Source organism: Hippopotamus amphibius, chromosome 4 (assembly GCF_030028045.1).
Source record: "Hippopotamus amphibius kiboko isolate mHipAmp2 chromosome 4, mHipAmp2.hap2, whole genome shotgun sequence".
Taxonomy (NCBI): domain Eukaryota; kingdom Metazoa; phylum Chordata; class Mammalia; order Artiodactyla; family Hippopotamidae; genus Hippopotamus; species Hippopotamus amphibius.
This window is the reverse complement of record NC_080189.1, coordinates 163,070,043-163,097,655: the sequence shown is the minus strand read 5'-3', so window position 1 is coordinate 163,097,655 and position 27,613 is coordinate 163,070,043. Positions and strand designations below refer to the sequence as shown.

The 27,613-nt window shown below is 48.3% G+C and overlaps 1 protein-coding gene across 7 annotated transcripts in view; it reads right to left on the bottom strand.

Moving 5' to 3' along the window:
* Positions 1–27,613, bottom strand: part of ADCK1 (aarF domain containing kinase 1) — a 114,396-nt gene that overhangs the window by 22,128 nt on the left and 64,655 nt on the right. For 4 of the 7 annotated variants that reach the window (XM_057731869.1, XM_057731867.1, XM_057731863.1 and 1 more), the window contains exons 5-7: positions 23,322–23,480; positions 10,832–10,990; positions 2,643–2,759 (exon numbers count right to left, since the gene is read on the bottom strand). In XM_057731869.1, coding sequence (XP_057587852.1) covers positions 2,643–2,759; positions 10,832–10,990; positions 23,322–23,480 — 435 coding nt within the window. The remainder of the gene's footprint in view (positions 1–2,642; positions 2,760–10,831; positions 10,991–23,321; positions 23,481–27,613) is intronic. The other 3 variants (XM_057731864.1, XM_057731866.1, XM_057731865.1) reach the window with 2 other exon arrangements.

Here is a 27,613-nt window from a genome sequence, read left to right as displayed (position 1 = left end):
CCTGCAAAGCTGATTCAAGAGGTAGGAAGCAGGAGCAGATGAGCCCAGGCCCACAGAGGACATCACCCAGCCCCAGCTCCCACCAGCCACCTCCAACCTCCTCCCAGGTAACTCACTCAGCCACGAGCAAGCAACTACACCAGAGCACATCTTTGTTTGCACCAGTCTTTGAAAATCAAACCTGCCTCTGATTAAACGCTATTACAGCCCTGGGCTCATGGATCCAAAGATACTAATAAATTCAGGGGTGCTGCTGACATGAACCCCCCCCCCCACCCACCGCAGATGGCAGTAACTAGATGCCAGTAATCTGAGGCCCCCGGGATCTTTCCTGATCAGCAGGCAGAGAGACCCTGCTCCCCTTTAAGACTGTTCAAGATAAACAAGAGGTGACCTCCCCTCCCAGCTCTCCCCTCCCCTCCCTTCCCTTCCTCACTGGCGCCAAAGACTTTGTACTCAAGGGTCCTGGTAGACAAAGGACAAAGGATCCCTGCCTAGATTCAGGGACACACCCGCACCCCAACCAACAGTGGAGGAGATGGGTAAGCATGTCTTACCACTCCCTCCTCTGCAGGAAGCCCTGCCCAGACACCCTCTAGCCAACAGTGGGGGAAGCAGAGTCAGAAGCCCCAAGTTCTGCTCCGGCCAAGTGACCTCGGGAAAGACACCTGCTCTCTTTCTGAGCTTCCCCCCATCTCTAAAGCAGAGGGTTGAACTGGAACAGTAGTTTTCTCATCTTCCCCCTGCCTCCAAGCCCCCAAGCAGCAGATCTCTTCCAGGAAAGCCAAATAGACAACTCAGGCGATGGCAGAGCTGCCCTGGGTGAAGCAGGGTAGGGAGTAAGGAGGCCCATCCAGCCTCCCCACCCATCCAGGGGCCCCCGAAGGGTTCAGGAAACACTTTTCCCTGACTCAGGGGACAACAGCTGTCCCCAGGATCCAAGGCGCGTGGCGGCTAAACATGCTCCTGACAGCAGCTCCATACCCTCTGATGCAGGCCCTCCTTTTATGAACCAAGAGGAGTACTGGAGTCAGAAAGACTTGGGTTTCAATCCTAGCTCTACTAGCTGTGTGACCTTGGACAAGTCACCTTCCTTCTCTGAATCTCTGACTCCTCATCTGCAAAATGGAGACAATAAGTCCTCCCTCCTGAGTTTATTATGGAGAAAAGAGCCTGGCACAGGGAGTCAGGCATTCAGCAACATTAACTGGAAAAGGAAATAAAGGAGGAGGAAGAGAAGGCCAGAGCCCAAAGGGTGAAAACAATCATCTTGCTAACAGTCCGGAGTGCTAAGCATCCACCAGGCACTGTTCGAAGCACTCTCGTGCAACAACTCTTGTGGTTCTTACAACCGTCTTAGAAGTAGGGCCATCATCACCCACACTGACAGAGGCCACACAGGCACCCAAGGCCTGGGCTCCCAACCTGCACACTCCCCTGCCATTCCCACGGGCTCACTTGCTGAGCCAACGTGCGACTTTCTCCTCTGGGCCATCCCGCCACTGGGACCATAGGCTTATCTTTGCGTGTTGCCCGGGAGGGAGCAAGGAAGAGCATTCACTTCTACTGGGTCTGGTCCCTTTCATTCCTTCGTCCCACCAGCCGGAGGGGTCATGTCACCGCACTCCTCACCCTTCGGTGACCCCCAGTACATCGGGGTCACACTCAAGGCCTTCACCATCTGCCTGCAGCCCTGCAGAACCTCACCACTCCTTTCCCCTTCTTTGCAGTACCATCTCTGCCCGCCAACTTCTCCATCCTGACGTGCACACACACACAACCCTGGCAAATGCCTGCTCATCCTGCTGGGGAAGCCGACGTGGGGCAGAGGTGAGTGCTTCTTCCTTGTAGCTCCCCGGGGACTGGCTTGTACGTAGCCCGCGTTGCCTAAGAGATGGCTGTGAGGATGTAGTTGTGTCTGCGTTCCCAACACTAGGCTGGGAACTCCTGACAAAGGGAATTATGTCTGGTTCCCCTCTGAACCCTCACATCTAGCACAGCATAGGGACTAAAAAACGATGAATGCTGATGGAAAAATTAGAACCCCACCCCTACCTGTGGGACCCCATGGTAACCAAGAAGAAGAAAATGGGATACAGGCCCTAGTCCATCGGCCAGTTTTCCCTGAGGCCAATGGGGGCGGCAGGCAGGAGACAGAAGCCCCTCCTTCTTTAGCTCCATGACAACTAGCTGGCTGCTGCTGTGCCCTTCTTGCCTGGTACCTGGAGATCTGGGGAGGGCAGGAAGAGGGATGAGGTGTGTTCTGGCCCCACAGGGCAGAGGATTAAGTCCTACAGATGTGCACCACTGTTCTTTGGTTCCTCCACGCTGCGGGGCTCAGGTGGCACAAGAGGACAGATGGTAATGCCCTGTCCAGGCAGGCGCTGCTGGGGGGCGGGGGGGGGGGTTCGCTCAGCACATGCCCGCCCCACTGCCTGCTGCCACCCCCCAGCTCTAGGACACGGGCACAGGGCTGCCCTAGAGGACCCAGAAGGCTGCTTCGTGCTCAGAGATGTTACAGGTCTTCAGACAACAGGCCGCACTTCAAGGCCAAGAGACCTCATCCAGACACTCCTGCCCTCGCTGGGCAGCCCCGCCCAAGCCCGCAGCCCTCATCAGCAGCCGAGCACCCTTGCCCTCACCTCATTGACATCAATCTTGTTCTTCTCCATGTAGTCTCTGTCATTGACCTGCCCGCCATCCAGAAACTCCATCAGAAGGACCCGCTTGGTGGACAGCTCCCAGTAGATGCGGGGGACCTGGAACAGGAAAGGGCAGGTCAGAAGGAGCCAGGAGGCTGGGAGCTGCGGGCAAGGGCTGCAGACAAGCGCAGGAGCCATACCTCGGCACACGCTCCTCCCAGGAACCAGAGGGAAGGCCCGGGAGGGACCCCAGCAGGGACGGGTGGGGAAAGCAGCAGGCAGGCCAAGAGAGAAGGGCAGGCTGCTCCGCCTCCACCAGCAAGGCCTCGGGCCTCCTTTAGTGACCCCTCCTGCTTGGGGACCAGAGCAGGGCCTCCCTACCCTCCTCGGTACCTTCCAGACACAATGGAGAGCCCACGCCAAACAGGGACTTGGGGGAAAATGCATGGAACCCCTCATATCTGAGCCAGGGTTGGTGTTAAGAGCTATTTCTCTCTCACATCAGGCTCCTCATGTGAATATAAACCCTCTGCCTCAGTTTCTAGACCTGTGCAATGGGTGTTATGTACGAATGATTGAAGGAATGAATTTTTTTTAATTTATTTATTTTTTTTTTTGGGGGGGTACACCAAGTTCAATCATCTGTTTTTATACACATATCATCGTATTCCCTCCCTTCCTTGACTCCCCCCCTCCTCGAGTCCCCCCCACCCTCCCCGCCCCAGTCCTCTAAGGCATCTTCCATCCTCGAGTTGGACTCCCTTTGTTATACAACAACTTCCCACTGACTATCTATTTTACAGTTGGTAGTATATATATGTCTGTGCTACTCTCTCGCTTCATCTCAGTTTCCCCTTCACCCCCCACCCCCTCCCATACCTCGAGTTCTCCAGTCCATTCTCTGTATCTGCGTCCTTGTTCTTGTCACTGAGTTCATCAGTACCATTTTTAGATTCCGTATATGTGAGTTAGCACACAATATTTGTCTTTCTCTTTCTTACTTATGAAGGAATGAATTTTTCAATTAGGAAGTCATGAGTTTTCTCATGCAACTTTCCTACAAGCCTCCTGTGGCAGACAGTGCTGAAGCCTAACCCAACATCTCTTCCCAGTCCTCCTCTTCCCCAGAGACAGGAAAAACTAAATACTTTCCCTGCCTGCCTTGCAACAGTGATGGCCATGTGATGCAGCTCTGGCTTATGAGATATAAGAGCAGGTCTGCTGGGGGTGTGGAAAGGTTTTTACTTTCTTAATAAAAAGGGATGTCTGTAAATATTGCAACTCTTCGTACCCTTCTCTTCCTACTTTGAGAGTGAATGTGATACCTGGAGCAGTAGCAGCTATCTTATAATCATGAGGAAAAGTCTAAGAAAAATCAGAGATGCCAGCTCTGATACTGTCAAACCACCAAGACAATATCAACAGGCAAGTGCTACAAGCCTTCTTGCTATGTGAGGAAAATACATCCTTTTTGTATTTTTGAATGGAGCTGTCAGTTACGTGCAGACAAATGCATTCTTTGCTGATACATTCTCCAACCGCCTCTAACTCTAAGGACACCCAGTAGCCAAAAAGAGAACAGGTTTCCCCAGGAAGAGCCAAGAGATCGGGCTGCACCGAGGACTGCGGGGCTGCCATGTGAGTGAGTGGCACCCATCAGTCCCACCATGGCCAGGAGGGAGGAATGACCAGGCCTTCAGCACGCCACGATTCTCCAACAACCTAATGGGTTTATTCCACTTACAAACAAAGAAGCAAGGGCAGCTAATTCAAGTGTTTCGGGGAATAAGGCCTTCCCTCATTCCAACCCCCAAAAGCTTACTTAGCAGTAAGAAACCTCAAGCCAAGAAACCTCTTTCTTATTCCTGGTTCTGCTAACAACTGTTGTGTCTGAGTCCAGCCACTTAACTCCACCACACCTCAGTTTCCCTCATAGAAAGGAGACTGTTTCTGCTCCATCTCAATAAGGAGCTCTGGGGACAAAAGGGACCATATATACAAGTGAACACTATAGGCTCCCTGGAACCAAGGTTCCTACTGAAATCAAGGTATCATTTTGGTTTGTCCCTTTCCTGCGCTTTTTGCCATTTGAAAATCTAGGCCAATAGAGAAATCTGTGACCCTATATTACTTTGAACTTAAAATTCAGTCGCACTTGGCATTTTTCAAAAAGTCTCTTTAAAAATATGGGTTCGCTGCTGCTGTTTGTGGCTTCCAAATGAAAGGGACATATTTGGGGGTTAAGTCCTTCCCCTGCTTTGTTTGGGACAGACGCTTGTCAGTGGGCACCTGGGGCTCTGGAGACTCGAGGTCAGAGCCCCCCCACCCCGTGCCTGCCTGAAGCAACATGGAGAACAGCCAAGAAAAAGCCACAAATGCAAAGAGAAAACCCCAAATCAGGAGACTGCCTGGGCTTGTTAGTCAGGGTCACCGGTGTGCTGGGTTCCCCCTCCTCCACCTCTCCCCCCAGTCTTCCTCCAAATGCAACCAACCCTGTCTCACAACGGAACGGAATGTGCGCCTGCTTCAGCGGCTTAGCTCTGAAACGGCAGAGGTAGCAAAAAATGGGAGGCAGAGGGGTATGTCGTGGGGGCTCAGAGAGGGCTGCGCTTGCCCCTTGATGGATGCAACACTGAAATGACTGCAAGATGCAAAAGCACTTCCTGCTCAGTTCGGAGAAGCCTGGCTTGAGAGGGGACACAGGGGCAAGCGACTTGCCCCTAAATCACTGTGAGAGCAGGAGCGTTTGGGGGTGTAAGGGGAAATTCACGTCACACCCACACCTCTGTTTCACCACTTTTCCTTCCTCAGCTTCTTCCATCAAGGAATGGAAAAGGAAAGAGAAAATTTTTAAAGAGGCAATAAGAACCACCCTGTCCCCTGCCCAAACAAAAACAAACCCTGTGAGGCTCCCGGCCAGGGTGCCTGCTGACCCCATGGGGCCATGGGGACCTCTGGGTCTGGGGGTCTACCTCCGCACCGCAGAGCAGAGACCCCCCTCCTGTAGCCTCTGCCTGCGCCCCACACCAGAGCCAATCCTGACCTCAAGAAGGAGAGCACAGATTATGGAAAGTTCCAGCCCCGAACCCTGGCCTCGCCTCATTAACGAGCCTTGACCCCGTGCTTCCTCTCTGTTCCTGTGCTTGGTCAACACACCTGGGAAGCAGGTCTTGGCTTGTCTGGGCCAGCACCCACCTTCCAGGGCCACAGTCCTCCCATCACCCAAGCCCCGTGAAGCAGAGCATAGACCTGAAGTCAGACGGCCAAGCTGGAGCCTCTGCTCTGCCACCTCCAAGCTGTGTGACTGCGGTAAGTTTTATGACCTCTCTGAGTGCCAGTTCCCTCACCTGTAAGAGGGTGACAACAATTACAATGAAAGCCACACTCCCTGCTTCTGACTAGCATGTATGAGATCCCAGTGCTCTGCACAGCAGCCGCCACGTGACAGCCACGCAGAAATTCACAGGTGGTTCTAAAACACAACCAGGGCTGAGAGCCAATGCTACAGACAGTTGTGCATCACTGAGACCTGTGCATATTACAGAGGGAGAAGAGCACAGAGGTTTAACACGCAGGCTTGGGGCCAGGCTGCCTCTGCCCCTTGCCAGGAAGCTGTGCAACCTTGGGCAAGTGGCTTCATCTCTCTGGGCCTCAGCTTCCCCACTGCTGACATGCAGCTAAGAATGGCATTTCCCTCGTGGGGCTGTATAAAGATTAAAGAGTAAATATACATAAAGCACTTTAAAAAATGTCAGAAAGAGAAGGACAAATATTGTATGCTAACTCACATATACGGAATCTAAAAATGGCACTGATGAACTCAGTGACAAGAACAAGGACGCAGATACAGAGAATGGACTGGAGAACTCGAGGTATGGGAGGGGACGGGGGGTGAAGGGGAAACTGAGACAAAGCGAGAGAGTAGCACAGACATATATGTACTACCAACTGTAAAATAGTCAGTGGGAAGTTGTTGTATAACAAAGGGAGTCCAACTCGAGGATGGAAGATGCCTTAGAGGACTGGGGCAGGGAGGGTGGGGGGGACTCGAGGGGGGAGAGTCAAGGAAGGGAGGGAATACGGGGATATGTGTATAAAAACAGATGATTGAACCTGGTGTACCCCAAAAAAAAAAAAAAATGTCGAACACAGCACAGGCAGGTAAAATATATTAACTATGGTGATGACCTTAGAGGAGTGGGATAGGGAGGAGGGGAGGTGGGGGGAGGGGAAGGAGGCTCACAAGGGAGGGGATATATGTGTAAAAACAGCCGATTCACTGTGTTGTACAGTGGAAACTGCACAACACTGTAAAATGATTATACTCCAATAAAGATCTGAGGGGAAAAACTATAAAATAAAATAAAAATATTAACGAATACTCATTATTAGACATCAGCGCTTCTCAGTCTTTGAGATTCTTAGGAAGTTATGGTGTGTCATCAAAAGCATGCTCATCTCCTCAGGGTTTGCCCACAATTTCTAGAGAGTCCCAGGCCCCTGATCCTGGAGGGGCGCCTGCTCAAGAGACAACCCCCTACCAAGCCCCACCTCCACATATACAGACACACTCCCATCCCTTCCAGTCCCAAACCCTGTGGTTATAAGGCTTCTCCCTCTATCTTGTCCCCGTTGTCCCCAAGGTCAGTCACAAACCTCACTGCTTGTCCTGTCCCCTCGCCACAGCACACACACACTGATGCCAGATATACAAATGCCCTGGTCTCGACCGTTCGGCCTGGCTGCCCCCCTCATCTTCTCCCCGTCTCCCCGACACCACATTTGCATTCAGTGTTTGTCTGAGCCTCGGAGATTTATAGCATAGGGCTGAGGTTGTTAAACCCCACTGGAAGAGGCCTCACACACCGAGAGGTAAACTCTTTGCTGAGGCTTAATTACGCACAGATGTTGTGATGGGGTGCCAGTGTGCAAGAGCAATCTATCTCCTGTTTTAAGAGCTGAACTGGGTTCGCAACGCAAAATTTGCTTCCCACTTGTTATGTGTTTAGGCAAAATTAATTACTCAGGAGCCTTAATTCCACCATTTTCTTAGGAGTGGTATGTGGGTTTTAGAAGTAGCAGGTCAAATCGTTACATTCATTATTTACCCATTTGGCATCCCCGTTTCAAAATTTTGTGTTATTATTATTATTACATGTCTTGGTCTGATAGACGCGAGCTGGCCCCAGCCAGGGGACGGTTTTGTTGTTTCCATGGGGACGGTGGAAGAGATGGTTTTGTTTGTCTGGCTCACAGTTCTGGCGTAGATGACCACCCCTGCTGGGTAAGAGGCAAGAGAATGTCCTTAGACAAGCAGCAGAGTTGAAGTCAGGAAATCCTGTTTGTACCCTAGCTCCCCTCCTCGAAGACTGCCATCTGTAAAATGGGATGACGGTTGTGGGAAGGATTCAGTATCCTAGTATCTGCACAGTGTTCAGTGCCACAGAAGAAACATTCAATAAATATTGCTTATCCCTTTGTACAATCAACACTTCTTGGAAGTCCCCTCTGAGCGTCTTATCTCGGTGTAATTAAGTACTTCTCTTGGACATCCACAGAAACATAGATCCGTCGCTGGCATACTGCTAACCAACCCATACTGTAACAACATGCTGTGTGTTTGTCCCCCACTAGATGGGAAGTCTTCCCAAACAGAAGCCAACCATCTCTTATTCGTCTAGGTACCCCCAGATCCTAGCACAGCAACAGGCTCAGGAAATGCTCAACGAATGTGGAGTAACGGGATGAAAGAAAAGGAATATGTAAGTGGAAGCATAACGTAGACCCCACAGCATTATGCTACTTAGTTAATATTATCACTTGCATGAGAAAGCCAAGTTTTCATTGAATTGGTGGTTTGAACCTCAAGCTGGGGCAGTGTTACCAGATCCTCTGGATTTGCACATGTAAGAGGGCCTGTACAAATAATGGCGTTTGCCTTATAGGGCTGTATAAGGAAAAGCCAGTCAAGCACACTGGGGGCATCTTGACAGACCTGACCCCCAACTCACTCAAAGAGCTGAACTTCGCCAGTGGCTACACCTTCCACCAAATCAGCGTATCAAGAGACCACACTGATCATCACAGTTGCGGGTCTTTCTCCCATGAACCGAGCTTCAGCATTCTCAGGCAGCTAGTGTAGACACACCCTCAATCTCCCCATCTCTGTTAATCAATCCAGATAGCAGAAGTATAAACACGGCTTCTGTTTCTCAGGATGTCCTCAGAAGCCACGTGGATGCTTTAGTCCAGAGCAAGACCTTCCAGTCCACGTGCTAAGACACCCTCCCCAGGAAGAGCCCCGTTTGACTATTTGCTCCAGAACAAGTACCTGGAGCCCTGGTACCCCCACACCCCACCCCCGCCCCACCACATTCTCCAGGCCTCCCCAGCGAAGAGCAAAGGATTGATCTCTTCTAAAAGTGGAAAGCCAAGCCCTCCAGGTAGACTGCCAGAGGGGTCCAACCCCTGCACTGCTATAATGAAGGGGTTCCCCCAGAAAATGGGCCCAAGCCCCACCAGGGACAAAACGTGTTGGAAGAGCAGTGGTGTGGGCGTGCAGCTCTCTCATTCCAACCTCCAGGGCTCCCTGGGGAACATCAGGACAGTCCTTGAAGACCAGCTCCAAGACCAACTCCTCCGCAGAGCCTTCCCTGCCCTGCTCCCCGTGGGATCCCCTTCTTCTGAATCCTTAGAGTAGGACCTCACACTGAGCTGGGACTTTGTGTCATTTGATGCTGTTTCCCACAGTAAGTGTCTCCTATCACACCAGCCGTTCTGGTAAATACTTGAAAACACAAATCTGTTCCAACGTGACTGATAAATTAGGGAACAATTTGATCACAACACAAATTTCACATTTGCTTATGTGCAGTATCATCTGCAAGAAATACTTGGAAACGTGGAAAACTGCAAAACTAACCCCATTTTGCCCATAAACCCTGTGGTTTCTGTTGCACGATTTTGCATACTGCGGAGATTTCCAGGACACATAGGTTGTGTGATGCAGACCTGTGTATTCAATGAGCTGATGTAATATACATAAAGTTTTCAGAACAGTGCCAGAGTACAGGAGCATTAGCTATCACTGTTATCATCATCATAAATATCCTCCCATGGTTCACGGAGGCGGAGACTGGGGCTTACAGGCCCTCAGGAGTGCTCAGGGTCTCGCAATTGTACTTCATTCAATAAACATCTATTTGTTTGACAGGTCAACAATCTCCTTTGTTAATTTGTAACTGTGCCTTCAAGGGCTTTAATATGCATCACCAGGGACAAATAAATCACCCTCAGAGAGAAGACTCGGGAAGGAGATGTCCCCCCTCATGTCTTGCAAGGGGGGATGCTTGGGGCCGGGACCAGTCCTCCCCTGCACTCTTTTTTTTTTTTTTTTTTTTAATTTTCTTTTTGGGGGGGTACACCAGGTTCAATCATCTGTTTTTATACACATATCCCCGTATTCCCTCCCTTCCTTGACTCCCCCCCCTCGAGCCCCCCCCACCCTCCCTGCCCCAGTCCTCTAAGGCATCTTCCATCCTCAAGTTGGACTCCCTTTGTTATACAACAACTTCCCACTGACTATTTTACAGTTGGTAGTATATATATGTCTGTGCTACTCTCTCGCTTCGTCTCAGTTTCCCCTGCACCCCCCGCCCCCTCCCATACCTCGAGTTCTCCAGTCCATTCTCTGTATCTGCATCCTTGTTCTTGTCACTGAGTTCATCAGTGCCATTTTTAGATTCCGTATATGTGAGTTAGCATACAATATTTGTCCTTCTCTTTCTGACTTACTTCACTATGTATGACAGATTGTAGTTCTATCCACCTCATGACATATAGCTCCATCTCATCCCTTTTTATAGCTGAGTAATATTCCATTGTATATATATGCCTCATCTTCTGTATCCATTCATTTGTTGATGGGCATTTAGGTTGCTTCCATGTCCTGGCTATTGTAAATAGTGCTGCAATAAACATGATGGTACAAGTTTCTTTTGGGATTATGGTTTTCTTTGGGTATATGCCCAGGAGTGGGATGACTGGATCATATGGTAGTTCTATTTGTAGTTTTTTAAGGAACCTCCAAATTGTTTTCCATAGTGGCTGTACCAACTTACAGTCCCACCAACAGCTCCCCTGCACTCTTCCACCCAACCACCAGGCCCCCATGATCCTGCCCCTCCTACCTTTAAGAAGTCAAAGTGCTTGAGCATTTGGGCCACTTTCTCGGCGTTTCTCCCCTCGTTGAGAAAATCCAGCTCCAAAGGCAGGTTCTTCTTGGCTTCATCCACCAACCACATGAACTCAAACTCTGGAAACAGCTGCTTCACAGCCAGAACGAGCACCTAAAACCCACCAAGCACTCCAACAGTCAGTCCATGGCACCCACCAAGGGAGGTACGTTCCCCGTCCTCCTATCTGGGTGTGGGCATTGACAAGTCTCTGGGCCTCCCCAGGAGTAAGGGTGAGTAGGGGCCCATCTCTGTAGTCCAAATCCAAGATTATAAAAACTCAACAGCCACCAGCAGAAACCACCACCGCCATCTGCTGAGCACTCCCCCACTTGCCTAGCGCTGGGGAAGCACTATTACCTATTTTATTCCTCCATTTAGTCTTCACAGTGACTCGGGGAGGTACACACTCTTATCATCCCCATTCTACAGATGAAGAAAGTTGAGACGCTCAGAGGTTATACGATTTTCCTGAACTTGCCCAGCAAGGAAGCCCAGAGCCAGAACTCCCCTTGCGTCTACCCAGCCCCAAAACCCTTGCTCTTAAGCACGTCGCTGAACTGCTGCCTTTGCTGCTCCCAGATTTGTGCTTCATGGTCCTGTTTATAAAGGGCTGGAAGGGGACACCAGCTACGTTTTGTTTATTTCTTAGGCTGAGTGGTTGATAACTGTGCGTTTATATTATTTTCTATGCTTTTTGTACATCTAAAATATTTCAAGATAAAAAATTAAATTGGAATAAGAAACCAAGGTTGGACAAGACAAGAGGATTAAGAAATAAAGGATTTGACCACTTGGATGAAAAGCTTGGAATTTTGGTGATCTGGGCCCACAGTGGATTCTTGAGTCAGGACATGATGAAAGGGGGTTTTAGAAGACTTCTCTGGCATTTCAGTTGTCAGTTTAATGATGTGAAACAAACATCACTGGCAGAGAACAAGAGCCCAGACACATCTGCAGAGCATGCCATGGCCCCTCCATGGGCAGGGACTCAGTTCTGAGACTACCCCACCACCAGAGCTCTGAATTTGAGGTAGTGTCACAAGTTCACCAACAATGGCTCTGTAGTGGGTAAGCAAGGGTGATGCCAGGGACATGAGAGATGTTCCAGCATTCGGGGCATGGGGGAAACGCAGAAGGCAACTCTCCTGCTCTTCTATAAGCCCTCCTGCCGGTGTTCAGAGTCAGGCCTAGGGAGAACCACTGACAGATCCTCCCAGTAATTCTTGGTATAGATTACGGCCCAAATTCTCTGAGAATCCCCGTCTCCAGCCCTGGCTAGAGCAGAAGGACAAGGAGCAAGAACTAAAGAACCGTGGGCCTATTGGTACCAAGAGACCTTTCCCACCTGTCATGGACTTAATGCTTACGTAGCCCCCAAATTCATATGTTAAGCCCTAACCTCAGGGTGACAGTGTTTGGAGGTGGGGTCTTTGGGAAGTAATCTTTAGATGAGACCATGAAGGTGAGGCCCCTATGACAAGGTTAGTGTCCTTACAGGAAGAGAAAGGGAGACCCGAGCTCCCCTCTTCTCTGCCAGGAAGAAGGCAGACAGTCTACAAGCCAGGAAGAGGCTCCTACCAGGAATCAAATCAGCTGGCACCTTGATCCTAGTCTTCCCAGCCTCCAGAACCATGAGAAGTAAGTGTCTGTCGTTCACGCCTCCCAGTCTACGGTATTTTGTTATGGCAGCCCGAGCTGACCAAGACCCCACCCAGTCTATCCAGAAGGCCTTACTGAGCCCCAGCTATGAGCCTTGTCTCATGCTTCTGTTTGCCCTGGTCTATGATACGATGCCCGACACTGTATCAGGCACGTTCAGCACAAGGAAATAAATCTAAAGCAGGGCCATTAACTACAAGGCATTTACAGCTTTGTTTTTAAATCCTATGTCTGAGGCAATGTACCAGACGCCATTCAAAAGAATCATCACACAGGGTTATTATACTCAATTTCTCGCAAACCCTTTCTAATTACATTCGGCTGCAGTCTAATTTCTTTTAAGTCTTGTCTAGTCTTTCATGGGCTGGACCTGTGACCTTATGATAATCGATTTAGTTCATGTTTTGTTTCTGTTAGTGGCACACGAAACAAGAAGGCAGAGGTGGCAACAGCAAGGCCCGGACTGCAGGTGTCAGACCCGGGCATCGTGTCTCATCACCGTGCCCTCAGATGGCCCTTGGCTGCCACCAAAGGGGAGGCAGAGCTGGCGTGCAGGAAATAGAAGCACCTGCCCGGCCCAGGCCGAGGGCACACCTGTCATCCGAGGCACCTGAATTCCAGTCTCTGGGCTGAGTTCAAGCAGGAACCCTCTTGGGTGCTTTGCTCCAGCCAAGATTCCAGAGCTTCGCACCCAGGAGGGACAAAGGAAAGAGCCACAAGGAGTCTCACTCATTTGTTTGATCAAAATGTACTGATTACCTTCTCAGTAATGACTCCGGCCTAGACATAGGTATACACAGAGACCCACATGTAGCCCAGTGGGGTCTATACCAGGCAATGAGGCTTCTCACCATACAATAACTCCTCATCATTTATTGTATGGTCACTGTTATTGGTGAAATTTTTAATTATCATTAATATCTAAACAGCTCTGAAAGGCACTTTAAAGATTTTTCTGTTACTAATCAATTATGTGATTAGTCATTACTAGTACTAGTGGTAATTATTAATACTGAATGTCATTAATCATAAAAGAAGTCAAAGATTTTATTGACTGCTATTAATTGCTAATAACTAATTAGCAAACTAATTCATAATGCCCAAAAAACTTTGTAATACTCATAAAACTGGTTTCAAAAGCATTCTATGGTGGTTGACAAGCCAATCCTTTGGTTACTTTACAATGAGAGGGTGTGTTTGAATGGAGGTCAGTGTTCTTAGCTTCACAGGACACCATTCCCTTTATAGGAAGTCACAAATTTGAAATTGATGCCAGCAATGAAGCCCAGAAAATATACATACTCCCATAATTTTGCGCATAATTCAGGAGGTTTATAAACTCCTTGAACTTCAAGGGGGGTGGGGAGAGCGGTCAGGTTAAGAGTCATCTGGTCCAAGTCTAAAACAGTTTGGGTTGCTGCCACTTTAGATTTTTCTGGGCCTGGGAAAATAAAATAAAACTCAGTTTCACCTTCTGTTTTCATTCAATTCCCTTCTTGAGAGCCTGCCCTCAGTAGATTCATTTAAGTTTTTCTTTTTTGACAACAGATGCAATCAACTAAAATAAAACAGGTGTTGTTATCAATTTGACTTTTTGACTTTCCTCCCAAATTTATCTTCTCCGTAAAACTCTTCCAACAGTCAATGTTTTCACCAGTGCCTCGCATGTACTCCACACTCGGCAGATGTTTCCTGAATATTCACATGAATGAATGAGTGAATGAATAAATGAACATTCTAAAGGTTTGCCCTCTCCCCAGAAATAATTATATGTTCACATGTACATTACCCAAATGGATTAAATGTTTATGCCTCTGAGGTTTTGGTGGAGAAACGGATTACCTCTGAATTTTGGGGAACCACAGATTTGAAATGCCTGAGAATTTTCTACTTGATTTGGAGCATTGTTAATCAATCAAGGTATATTCAACAATTAATACTTCCTTCAAGGTAGAATAATGAAATCATTTTCCTATAGGGCTATTGGCTCACAGGGGGGAATAAATTATGGGCCATACAGAAACATAATGGAAAAATTGAGAGACATAAAAGTTTGAAAACTAGTAATTGCTATTTGTAATAGCAGAAAAAAAATGGGAATTATCATTATTCAGGCAGAGGCACTGCACTATGAGGCACTTTATGTACATGAGCTCATTTCTTCCTCTTCTTGCCCATTTCACAGAGAAGGAAATTGGATCCAAGAGGTTAAAGCATTTCTCAAGGTCACATAGCTTGTAATTTCAAATGCAGGACTTGGACCCATGTGGTTTTGGGGGTTTTTTTCCACTTCTTTCTTTATGCAGCCCTGTCTCAAGCAATATAATACAGGACAACACAATAGGAAGCTTGAGATAAGGCATAAAAAGAGCTTTGTAAACTGTAAAATGCAACCGAAATTCAAGTTACTGCTATCAAGTCATTATATATTATAAAAGAAATAATGTTCTACGGGAAAACAGGACACTAAATAGAATGCCTGCACGGATCCGAAATAGTAAAAATGGATGTTCGACAAGGATCGAAAATCAATTCAGGGTGATGTAAATAGCTTACCATTCACAGGGTTTATCTTTGTTCAGATAAGTTATTAAAGTGCATACTTTTTAGAAAACAGAATTACAGGGTGAAGAGAAGTTTCCATGGGATGATCTACATCTCCAGGGCTTTTAAAAATGTATTTTAAAAAAATAAAATCAGCTGTTGGATTCTGTGCCAACACAAACATTACCTAGCCACCCACTGTTCAATCAACACATTCAGAAAAGAAACAAGATGACAGACAGCATGCACCAAAAATGTTCAGAAAAAAAAAAGCAAAACCATAACTGTCACAGGTCTTTATTTTTAGAGACTCTTGGTACGGGCCAGATGACATCAAATGGTGGATGGGATTCTGGCGCTCAAACCGGAGCGTCCCACCCTAATGTTGCAGAGCAACTTGGGGACAGATGGTACATGAAGGGTAAGGCCCCTGGCCATGAGTCAGATTCCTTAGGGGGTGATAGGGCACAGGGGTGTTCATCATTAATGTCAGAAGCTTAAGTGATAGTAAGGAGTGATACAGGGTAGTGCTATTAGGACCTGGGAATGATGGTCTTACCACTGGCTCACAGGTCAACTGAGTCCTACCCTGTTCTCAAACAGTGAGTGTGGCAGTGAGACCCGGCCTGCTAAGCTCCCTGCTATTGTGGGCAGGCAAGAACTGCTGCAAAGCCCGCCCACCAGCAGACAGATAGACTCTGCCTTGTCAGTTCACCCCGTGCTGCTGAATCATTGTTCCAATCTCTGGGCCCAATTAGTCTGGCTCTGGACAGCCACTCAAATCAATAAGAGTCACTGGCCGTGCATCTAGAAGTAGAGTTGCCCCAACTATTAAAGGGACAGTATCAGGTGATAATGACAAAGCTGAAAACACCCTTGGCTGTGCCTTTCTCTTTTGTGCAAAGTCACCGACAACATCAGGTTCATCACATTTACTGAGAGTCGGTCTCTGTTTCTCTGGCACCGGTCAACAGCTATCCCCAAGACCGTCCCCTTCCCCAGGAAGAGCAGACACAAAACACCAGGGTGGCACATGATGTTGGGTGCCAACCCAAAAGCCATTTACCCCATTTTCCTGGCTAAAAGAACCTCAATTTTGTACATCTTTCTTGTCCTTTAAGGAAGGCAGGCCTTAGCCTGAGAAGGCAAATCACAATTGGTCTAAGCCAGTCAAACTGGTCCCAATCCTCTTGCCAAGACTGATTCAGGCTTGGGCATGTGGGCCTGCTTCTGGCCAATGAAAACTGAAAGGAATTCTACTAAGGGGCTACTTTTTAATATGAGGGAAGAAACAGGCCCTCTCTGGCATCTGGACATCATCTACTTGTAATAGCAGGAACCCTGCAGCTGTTTTGGGGCCATGAGGAGTACTACCTTAGAAGGACAAGCCAGGAAGCCGAGCTGACAGAGTGGAAGACATAAAGAACCTAAGCCCTTAAAAACCACCATGAAGTGCTGGATTAGTCAACCTTGAAACAGCTGACCCTACTTCCAGATGTCTTGAAATGTGAGATAATATAGCTTACTATTACTTATACTACTTTTAGTTGGATTTCCTGATACATGCAGCTAAAAGCATCCTAACTGATATAGCCAGTAGTCCCCACTTCCTTATTCTGAAAAGCCTCACTCCTGCGGACCTCTATCCTTACAGCAGACATGTTTTTGGATTTACAAGATCCCTTCTCAAACTGCAACTATCCAGAGGTTTAAGCCTATTAGCCACTCTCTCCTTAGCATGAACTACTTTAATAAGATCTTCTTCCTCTCGAGACCGGGCTGTGATTAATCACAGGGCTGGAGAAGAGAGATAGACAACAGTGGGCATAGGGAGAGAAGCAGAGGACACACAATACCTGGAACCGGCATGAAAAGAAGCACCAGAAGGCTCTGCAGAAAAGTAGCTTTGCCTCCCCTCTATCTCCAAGTTTCTGGTGGGTACGATAGAACGAATGCCTCCTAGAAATCATTTTTTTCCTGCCAAGCACACCCGAGCAAGTGTCATGCCTAAAATCAAGGCACCATTTAGGTCTGGACTTAGAAAAAAAAAATAGTAATACTCATTTCAGATGTAAACAAGATGAGCTTTCCAGTTGGCACTTCTTAGTTGTAAAGCAGAGAAGGGTGACCAGGTAAGACTTTTTTCCACCAGAGGCCAAGCCCCGTGAGAAGGCAGGACCACTCTGTGCTGCTGCTAATGCTGACAGTCCACGGAGGTGGTGACCTCAGGCTTCATTTCTAGCTTCTCTCCTGAAGGCTGTGGGTGCAGGCCTCTGATCTGCCTCAAGACCCCAGCCCCAGCCAACTGTGAAGGAGCCACTCTGTACTCTGCACATAGCCACAAGGCTAGTAATTTCCAAGAAAAGTATCTGATGCTTATCTCAGGGAGGAAGATGCCAAATCTTTATGACTGCTATTATTGCTATTGACCTTATGGCCACCATTACTTAGGGAGCAGCGAGGGCTCTGAGCAGAGAAAAGATGTCAGCTGTCCTCCCAGCCCCAGTGGGTCCTGCTGGTACCATGGGGCAGAGATAAGTTCCCACCCAACGCAGGCGTGGCTGCTGGGTCTCGGGACACCCAGGGATCCTCTGAGACTTGCGGCGCACTTTCATCTATGGCTGTCCCACAGCCACTGACTGATGCTTCAGAAAACTCATGCTTCCAGGTAGCTGCCCAGTGCCACTCAGCAACCCCGCTCCCAAGTCCCGGTCAGCTCTCTTTTCCACTGCACCCAGCAGTATTCCAAACCTTCATCCCCCCTCAAGCCTCCATGCCACCTCCTACCCCCTCTTTCTCAGCAGATGGTCTTACCTCCTACTTCAGAGAAAAAATAGAGGCTATCAGGCTGGTACAACTCAGCTGCCCACCTTCCCCGCCTTCCCCCTACCCCACTCACTCATCTGTACCCAGCCTTACCACCTTCCTCTAGTCTCAAAACAAAGGCTACCAAAGCCTAATGTTTTCACCTGTGTCCTTGAAGCCCATTCCCTCCAGGCTCCTCCTGAACCAGATTTATCAGTTCCTTCTCTCTCCTGAATCTCCAAATCCCCGACGCCACTGCCCCTTCCCCATCAGCTACAGCCTGCCCAAGGGCCCCACTGCTAATCCTGTGCTCTGCTCTAACCACTACCCTCACTCTCCCCCTCTATCCATGGCTAAACATGGAAAGAGTAGTCTACATTAACTGTCTCTGCTTCCTGGGGCCTCAACTCTCTTTCACCCCACTCTCCCTGCTCTTCCCAAGAACTCCAATTCACCAAATCCAAAATACTCTTTTCAGAGCTTTACTAATTCATATTGCATTTCACAACATTAAGTAATTCTGACAGACTAAATTTTCCAAAATGCCTGCATTAACATCTCCCATTCTTTTTTTAAAATTTTTTCCCCTATTTTAACAGATTGCTTTATTTATTAATATGTCACTCTAAACATTACATAAATACAACCTATATACCTAGAGTATCAAACCTGGTTCCAGTAAGAAGTTCAAGAGTACATTTTAGGGCTATTTTAAGAAATATGAATACTTTGGCTTTCATTATTATGTCAGATGAAAAAAACAATTCAAGAATAGTTTTCATCCCCTGTTATGATTAACAACCAAACCAAGAAGAAAAATGAGAGCATATTTAAAAAAAACAAAAAAACAACACAGACACTCAAGTACTTTCTGAAGGACCTTTTCCTGTTCTCTTCACTGAACACACACTCATACAAATTACTCAGTCATCTAAGAAGTGGTTCTTCACCTATTAGGAACTCAGTAAATATTTGTTGAGTGAATGACCTATCTATGGAAATGGACCTGTTACGTTAATTTGTGCTTTTGTAAAGTTTTTTTTCAAGTAAGAGCAATAGTAAACATACTGAAATTCTTGTTTTGTCCAGATCATAAGCCTATAGACAGTGATTGTTACAAACACTACCCATCATAGCTAATAATCAAATTAATGTACATTTATCAACCTAGTAACAAAATTCTATCATGTTGCAGAACTAATTCTAACCTAACAACTCATTGGGCTTCGATCGGTTGCAATATGGTGAAGATAAAGGCGCTGGGACTTCTGGGTTTGTGTTTATTTCACCTATCGATGAATTTCCATCTTTGGGCCCTCACTGCCATTCTAATACTCTTCTGGAACTGTGCCACTCCCCCATCAAGTAGAGTCTATTTCCCTGCCTCTTAAACCAAGGGGACCTTTGTGACTCTCTCTCTTACCAATAAAGTCAGGAAGAAGTAATCTACATGACTGCCATGGCTAGGTCATAAAACTGTGATGTGCTTTCAGTCTTATTCTCTTGGGACACTCACTCTTTTTTTCTTTTTTTTTTTAAGCTCTCTGTTGGAATATAATTGCTTTACACTATTGTACTAGCTTTTGAGGTACACCAAAGTGAATCAGCCGTATTTATACATATATCCCCATAACCGCTCCCTCCCACGACTCCCTCCCACCCTCCCTATCCTGGCCCTCTGAGGCATCACCCCTCATCGAGTTGATCTCCCTTTGTTATACAGCAACTTCCCACTAGCTATTTTACAGTTGGTAGTGTATATATGTCAATGCTATTCTCTCACTTTGTCCCAGCTTCCCCTTCGCCCCCTGCCTTCCCAACCCTGTGTCCTCCAGTCCATGCTCTGCATCTGCATCCTTATTCTTGCCCTGTCACTGGGTTCATCAGTATCATTTTTTTTTAGATTCCGTATATACGAGTTAGCATACAGTATTTGTTTTTCTCTTTCTGGCTCACTTCACTCTGTATGACAGACTCTAGGTCTATCCACCTCATTACATATAGCTCCATTTCATTCCTTTTTATGGCTGAGTAATATTCCATTGTATATATGTGCCACATCTTCTTTATCCATTCATTTGTTGATGGGCATTTAGATTGCTTCCATGTCCTGGCTATTGTAAATAGTGCTGCAATGAACATTACGGTACATGTTTCTTTTGGGATTATGGTTGTCTCTGGGTATAGATCCAGGAGTGGGATTACTGGATCATATGGTAGTTCTATTTTTGGTTTTTTAAGGAACCTCCAAACTGTTTTCCATAGTGGCTGTACCAACTTACATTCCCACCAACAGTGCAGGAGAGTTCCCTTTTCTCCACACCCTCTCCAACATTTGTTGTTTCCAGATTTTTTGATGATGGCCATTCTGACCGCTGTGAGGTGATACCTCATTGTGGCTTTGACTTGCATTTCTCTAATGATCAGTGATGTTGAGCATCTTTTCATGTGTTTGTTGGCCATCTGTATGTCTTCTTTGGAGAAATGTCTATTTAGGTCTTCCGCCCATTGTGGATTGGGTTATTTGCTTTTTTGGTATTAAGCTGCATGAGCTGCTTGTATATTTTGGAGATTAATCCTTTGTCAGTTGCTTCATTGGCAAGTATTTTCTCCCATTCTGAGGGTTGTCTTTTTGTTTTGTTTATGGTTTCTTTCACTGTGCAAAAGCTTTTAAGTTTCACTAGGTCCCATTTGTTTATTCTTGATTTTATTTCCATTATTCTAGGAGGTGGGTCAAAAAGGATCTTGCTTTGATGTATGTCATAGAGTGTTCTTCCTATGTTTTCCTCTAGGAGTTTTATAGTGTCTGGCCTTACATGTAGGTCTTTAATCCATTTGGAGTTTATTTTTGTGTATGGTGTTAGGAAGGGGACACTCACTCTTAGAACCCAGCCAGCATGCTCTGAGGAAGCCCAACCAGCCTTGGAGAGGCCTACACGGAGAGGATCGAAGGCCCTGACCCACAGCCCCAGTGAAGCTCCCAGCCAACAGCCAGAACCAGCTCCAATTCCAATCAAGCCACCCAGCTGGCACCACATAACCAGAGATGAGTCTCTCTACCACACCCTGCCCAGACTGTAGAATCATGAGCAAAACACACAACTGGTGTTTTAAGCCACTACGTTTTGAGGTGGCTCACTATGCAGACTAGTGGTTATATCTGTTAGGATGCTAGATAACCAACTGTGCTCTCTTCTTGACATTGTTTTCACTGGATATAGCTGCTCAGTCTTGGTTCTCCTCTAATCCCTCTGACCATGCCTTCTTAGTTCCTTCAGGAACTCATTCTCCTAGGCACACTCCCCAATGCTGATGCTCCTCACAGTTCTTTCTTTGCCTTCTCCCTTTCGTTTTTACTCTATGTAGCTTTCCTAAGCGATCTCAGCTACTCCCCCAGATTCAGCTCCCACGAGTCTCCTTGCTGATAAACCCAGAATCTGTATTTCCAGCCTGAATTGTAGACCCACAGAGAGATGCTAGTCCAAAACTGCAGACAGCAGCGTCCCACAGCACAGGGCCCGCTCCACTTGCTCTGACATCCATTCCACCCCCTTATCTTATAAGAAACCACATTCCCCGGGCTCCCTTGCCAACCGGCTTCCACCTAGGTTTGGTGGGATACAGGCGGACAGCCGGAGGTGAAACGCTCACAGCCTCAAACAGCATCTGTGGCTCCAAGCCCCAGTGACAGGCCCTGTGTCTGGGATCCACTCCCCTCAGGTGGCCCCAGCACCTGGGCTCCAGGGAACCACCTCTTCTCCTTGTCCCTCCACCTTGAGGGTGGCAGTGGCTTCCTGCCCCCAGTGACTATCCCACCATCCCCTTTGGCTTCTCGGCAATTCCATTCCCTGTGAACCCCATGTTCTGTTTTAAATTCCCTCTGAAATACCTAGAGCAATTTCTTTTTTCTCTGACTGATACACATGGTTAAAGACACCCAAATTTAATCATTTCAGCCAGAAACTTACAATCTGTTTTCATTCTCATTCACACCAGTATTTCCCCCACCCCATGTAGAGCTGGTCACGAAGTCCTGATGATTCCACGCCAGGAATCCATGCCTGTCCTCCACCCCCACTACACTGCCTTGGTTTACATCATCCTTTCTCTCTCAGACCAATGCTGCAGCCCCTCAATCAGTCTCCCTAGCTACAGTCTTTCTGCCTTCCAATACATCCTCCAGACTGTCAACAGACTTTTATTTCTAAGGCACATCTGATCACGACATTCCCCTGATTAAAATTCTTAAATGGTTCCCCACTGACGACAGAAGAAAATCAGATCTGCTCCGTTACATAGTGAATACATACTTCCTACGCATACCATTCCGCACCTGAGCCTGGAATACAAGGCCCTTCATGTTCTGTCCTGCCTACCTTCCCAGCCTCATCTGCTCCCATGTCCAGCTCGTACCATCTGAACCAGCTGTAGCTCTCCAAGCACACCCTGCTCCCCTAAGACTCAGAGCCTTCACACAGGCTGGGTCATCCTTCCCCTGCCCGGCTGTCTCATGGGCACCTTGGTGAAGCCCCCCTGATGCCCCGAACAGTCCAGGCACAGGGCTCCCTGGCACTCTGCAAACACTCCTTTGATGGAGCTCACAGTCAAGGGTTGTTTGTGTACAGGCCTGTCTCCTCCACTAAATGGGGAGCTCCTCCGAGGATGAAGATGCAGGTCACTTACTCTTGTGTTCTATGTCCGTGTTAAGTTTAGTCAGAGTGAGCTGAAAGAATAAACTAAGTGTCCAGAGTGAGGAAAGGGAACCAAGGAAAGGGAAAGAGAAAAGGCAGGAGAGGGACACGCTGGCAGGGTAAGCGGACTGCTGACCTCTGTTGGGGGTGCTGGCTACCGCCCAAGCCGTGGCCACTCACCCTTTCTCCTTGCTCCAGGCATGGAGCGAGAGAAGTCCAGAGGCACAGTCCCCACTAGAGCTGTCTCAGGGCCATTTTAGGGCATCCAAGTTTGTTCTTTCAAAACAAATATCAGAGAAGCAAGTGTGCAATTTGCATAAATATTTCTGTGTGATCTGCCTGTCATTTTCATATCCCTTGGCTGACCAGATGCTCCCTTTTGTTATAATTTAACAAACTAGGAAGTAACCTTTTCTGCCCCCAAGGAAATCACCTGTGGGTTGTCTCATTTCTACAACATCCCCCTGAGGTCTCCTTGGCCCCAGCAGCTGCCCCGCGTGCTCCGAGACCATCAGCAGACAGTTCCCAGGAATGAATCAAAAATCAACCAACCCAGCCATGGATCCCCTGGTCACACTGTTGTCATGACACCTCCTTTGGGGTCGCAAGCTCTCCTCTCTCACTCTGTTGCTCAAAGGGCCACACTCCACCCCATAGGCCTTGAGCCAATTTCACCAGGACTGCCTGGATCCCAGGGAAATATAGAATGAGGATGAAGGAAAGGGAAGGCGGAAGGCTCTCACCTCCATCAGAAGAATGTCCTTCGAGCTCTGAGCCTGCACCTTTGGGTGCTGGACCTTCACGGCCACCGTCCGCCCATCATGTAGCACCGCCTTGTGGACCTGGGCCAGGGAGGCAGCTCCCAGAGGGGTGTCATCAAAGCTCACGAACAAATCATGAATCTGTCAAGAGTGGAGAGAGGACAGAGCAATTAAGATGACCCGACTCAGTGAGAGGGGCAAGGAGGATGGGCCAGGGCCAGCCCTGCCCGATGCCCCCAAGACAGATTCTCGCCTCTATGAATTGCTTTGCCTGGGCCCTTTGTTGCCATGGAAATTTACACCAGGCACGTGGAGGGAGTGAGACAGAAAACGCATGTGGAGGGTGTGTCTCAAACCTGTGCATGGGTACCCTGTGCACCTCCATTTAAAGCCAAAAAAGTGCCATCTACAATGTTCAGGACTGTGCCTCATCCACCCACTTACTTACCCACCACTGTGCCTCTGAGGCTCTCAAATATGGATATGATCAAAAGTTAACAGCACCTGGGCCCAGGGCAGCCCAAGACCGGAGATCAGATGCAAGACATTCCAACCAGCCAACCTGGAAAGCTCAAAGGAGCCCAGGCTAGAGGCTCTGAAGCCAACAACTACCACTTGTTGCTGCCTGAGCCTCATGGGTCCCCAAGTCCACTCTTGACCCGGTCACCTGGCAAAGATTCCAGGGCTGCAAGCCAGAGCCCTACTCTTGGTCTTCATGTGTGATGTCACCCCAAGCACCTTGGGCATATCCCTGCCCCTCCTGTGCTTCATTTTCTCTATGAAATGGAGCATATACCCCTTGCTCTTCCATCTTCTCTTCCCTTCTTCCTTCCCTCCTTCCCCCTTAGAAATGCCATTGCAATTCTCCTGAAGGAAAAAAATCTTTCTGACTTGAGTGGTCAGCTAAATGGTCCAGATATGAATATTCTACCAGATGGGAAGGAGAGCCCCAAAAGCCTTTTGCAAAATGTTTCCAGGGCTGAAATTCTCATCCCCTCCATTTCTTGAACTTCCTGTAGAGCCTCACGATTCTGGAAAGGCCAGACATTCTCTCACACACACACACACACACACACACACGCGTGCAAATGTGCCTATGTATGTCACACACCTCCCCTCCTTCTCACACCGCCAGCCGCTCATGCTGACGTCTATCCAGCCCAGGCCCCCGCTGCCTCCCTTTGTCCCCCTTCTGCAGCAGCCACTCCACCCTGCCCCTCGGCCCCTCTCCTCTCCTTGGATTTCAGAGGTCACATGACCCACGGCCACCACCCCGTCCCTTTGTTTGCTAGGCTGCACCATCACTTTACTAATCTCGTCTCATAAATCACTCCCTCCAGCCCTGTCATCATTTTTGTAGCTTTCACTAACTCCATGCCATTTATCAACATCCTGCGGGGGCCAGAGGTCCAGGCAACACGGGAGGGGCCTACGCTTTCCTGTCACGGGAGATGGGTACAGACCAGCTTCCTGTCCCCCTTCTTCCTCATTGGGTTTTTATTGGTGCCCCTCCAATTGCCCCCTTCCCCAACCCCCCAGCTTGTCTCTTCTATCCCTCATGAGTCCTGGGCTCCCTGAGGACCAGATTCTTCCCATGTCATCACCCTGAGTCACCCTGGGTCTCTCCACTTAAGAACCCTTTATCCTGGACCTGGGCTTAGACTAAGAGGCAAAGGGTCACCAACCCTATATACCTCATTAGAACATCAGCGCCAAATAGGCAGCACTTTTTTTCTGTTTTGTTCAGTGCTGACTTCCCTACACTTAGAACAGGACTGGAACTAGTCAGTGCTAAACAAATATCTGTTGAAGGACTGAATCTACTACTCTCTCTGTTGGAGAGGGATTGAATCAACTCTGTCCTCCTTTTGGAATGGCTGGACCACCCTGTTCCCACACTGCTACTACTCCAAAGGCCTCAAATGTAAAAGCACATGTTGTGAGTGGGATTTACCCAGGTGGACTCCACCTGTCTCTCCAGGGTGGGTGTGAGACCCTGGCCTGATCAGTCAGAACCCCAGGTACCTCAGGCCACACTGATTAGATCAGAGATGGACACGTGACCCAAATGGTCCAATCAACTCAACTGTTTTACTGTTGTTTGAACTGTAGAAGGGCTTTTCTTCCTTTCTGCCCAACTTGAAGCTGAACATTGAACTTGAAGCCTGGAGCTACCAGGGGTCACACAGTAGCAACAAAGAAGAAAGCAGAGCCAAGAGAGAGAGTGAATCCTGGTCCCAACGGCTGAGCCCCTGGTCCTAGCCATGCCTGGATGCCTATCCTGTAATATCTTTTTTTGCTTAAGGCAGTTTGAGTTGTTTTCTGTCACACGCAACTGAAGGGGCTCTGACTGACGTAGTGTGTTCTCAGGCCCCAGGTGGGACAGATGAAAGAAGCCTGGGCATGGTGCCCGGTACCCCCAAGAGGCTCAGTACGTGTGAGCTCCATTCCTCCCCACCCTCTTGCTGGGACTGGGATCCAGGAACAGAAGGGAGATGGAACTTCAGCAACCTTCCTGTCCATTACATAATGAGATCAACACCACTTCCTTGGAAACCCTCTGGTAATTCCTGAAGAAGCACCAAGGAGAATGTTTTCTGCAGAAAATCTGTGAACTCAGACCCTCACCTCTGGCAGCTAGGATGCGCCAATCTTTCCACTGCAAGGGGACCTGGGGGTCATCTGACCCCACTCCCAGCCCAGGCCTCTGCCTGGCTCCCTGGGAACATTTGCTCATTCTCTGAGAAGGACAACCAGTCTTCAAATCAGTGTCATTGCAGGGACGTTGCAGAGTCACTGCAACTGAAGAGTGACATGGCATCACTAGGGCTGTGAGGCAAGAACAGCTGCCAGGAGCGCTGTAGGGGGAGGGGGAGGAAGGAACAGGCCCAGGAGAGCATATCCCAATCTCCAGGGTAAGAGGAAGACTGGTCCCCACATCCCCAGGGAATGGGGAGGGGGGCCTCCCACAATTCCCTGCTCCCACCAGGGGCTGAGGGGGGTCCCAAGATACCACGCAAGCCCAGGTGCCAATTCAGCACCCCGAACAAGGCCCAGCAGTGAAGACTTGCCCAAATCCCCAATTTGACCAGTGGACGCAAAGAGAGGCATGGGAAGTAAGGATGCACTGCTCACTCGGCACAGAGAACCTGTGGGGCAGATTCGCCGCCCCACCCCCAGCCCACCCCTGCCCGCCCACCACCTTCCCCGTTCCCCTGCAGCCATCCTTTTCCCCTCTATCAGTAAGCAAGTCACACGCCCACACCCTCCTGTGCTTACACACACACACAACACACACACACAATAATTGACTGCCAGCGAATGTTCCTAGCTGGCTTATAGAAAAAGGTAATTAAAGATTGGTGCTACAGCCTGTAATTAAATATGAATAAAGTATCTCTAAATGGAACCTTGATTCAAAGTGTTCGTTGGAAGTACTTTATGCTGATAGAGAGTAAGGAAAAATAGACCCTGTCCCGAAAGCAGAATTATACCCCCCATGCAGCTGAAACAAACGTCACCCCCCTCCAATCAGGCCTCATCCCCAGCCCTTTCAGCAGAAAACCATTAGCAGAAACAAACTGCAGCATTTGCAGCAATTAGATTCAAGCAGGGCCCTCAGCTGCCTCCAGTCACTCGCAGAAACCTGTCTCCCCTTCTAACCTGTTTCCCCTGGTTTTTTTCCCTCTCTGGGTCTGGCGGCAAAATCAATTCAGTAAAACAACTGCATTTTAAAATGACTAGTTATGTGCTTTTTAATTACTGTCGGCCCATGATTCAAATATATCGATGTCCCTGCTCTGGAAAAGGGAAAATAATCAGGAAAAAAGTTTCTGTAGCTTTGTCTGGTCTGGTTTTTCTAGTGTGTCTGTGTGTGTGTGTGTGTGTGTCTGTGTCTGTGTGTCTGTGTGTGTGTGTGTCTGTGTGTGTGTGTGTCTGTGTGTGTCTGTGTGTGTGTGCGTCTGTGTGTATGTGTCTGTATGTGTGTCTGTGTGTGTCTGTGTGTGTGTCTGTGTGTGTGTGTCTGTGTGTGTGTGTGTCTGTGTGTGTGTCTGTGTGTGTGTGTCTGTGTGTGTGTGTCTGTGTGTGTGTGTCTGTATGTGTGTCTGTGTGTGTGTGTGTCTGTGTGTGTGTGTGTGTGTCTGTGTGTGTGTGTCTGTGTGTGTCTGTATGTGTGTCTGTGTGTCTGTGTGTGTGTCTGTATGTGTGTCTGTGTGTGTCTGTGTGTGTGTCTGTGTGTGTGTGTCTGTGTGTCTGTGTGTGTGTCTGTGTGT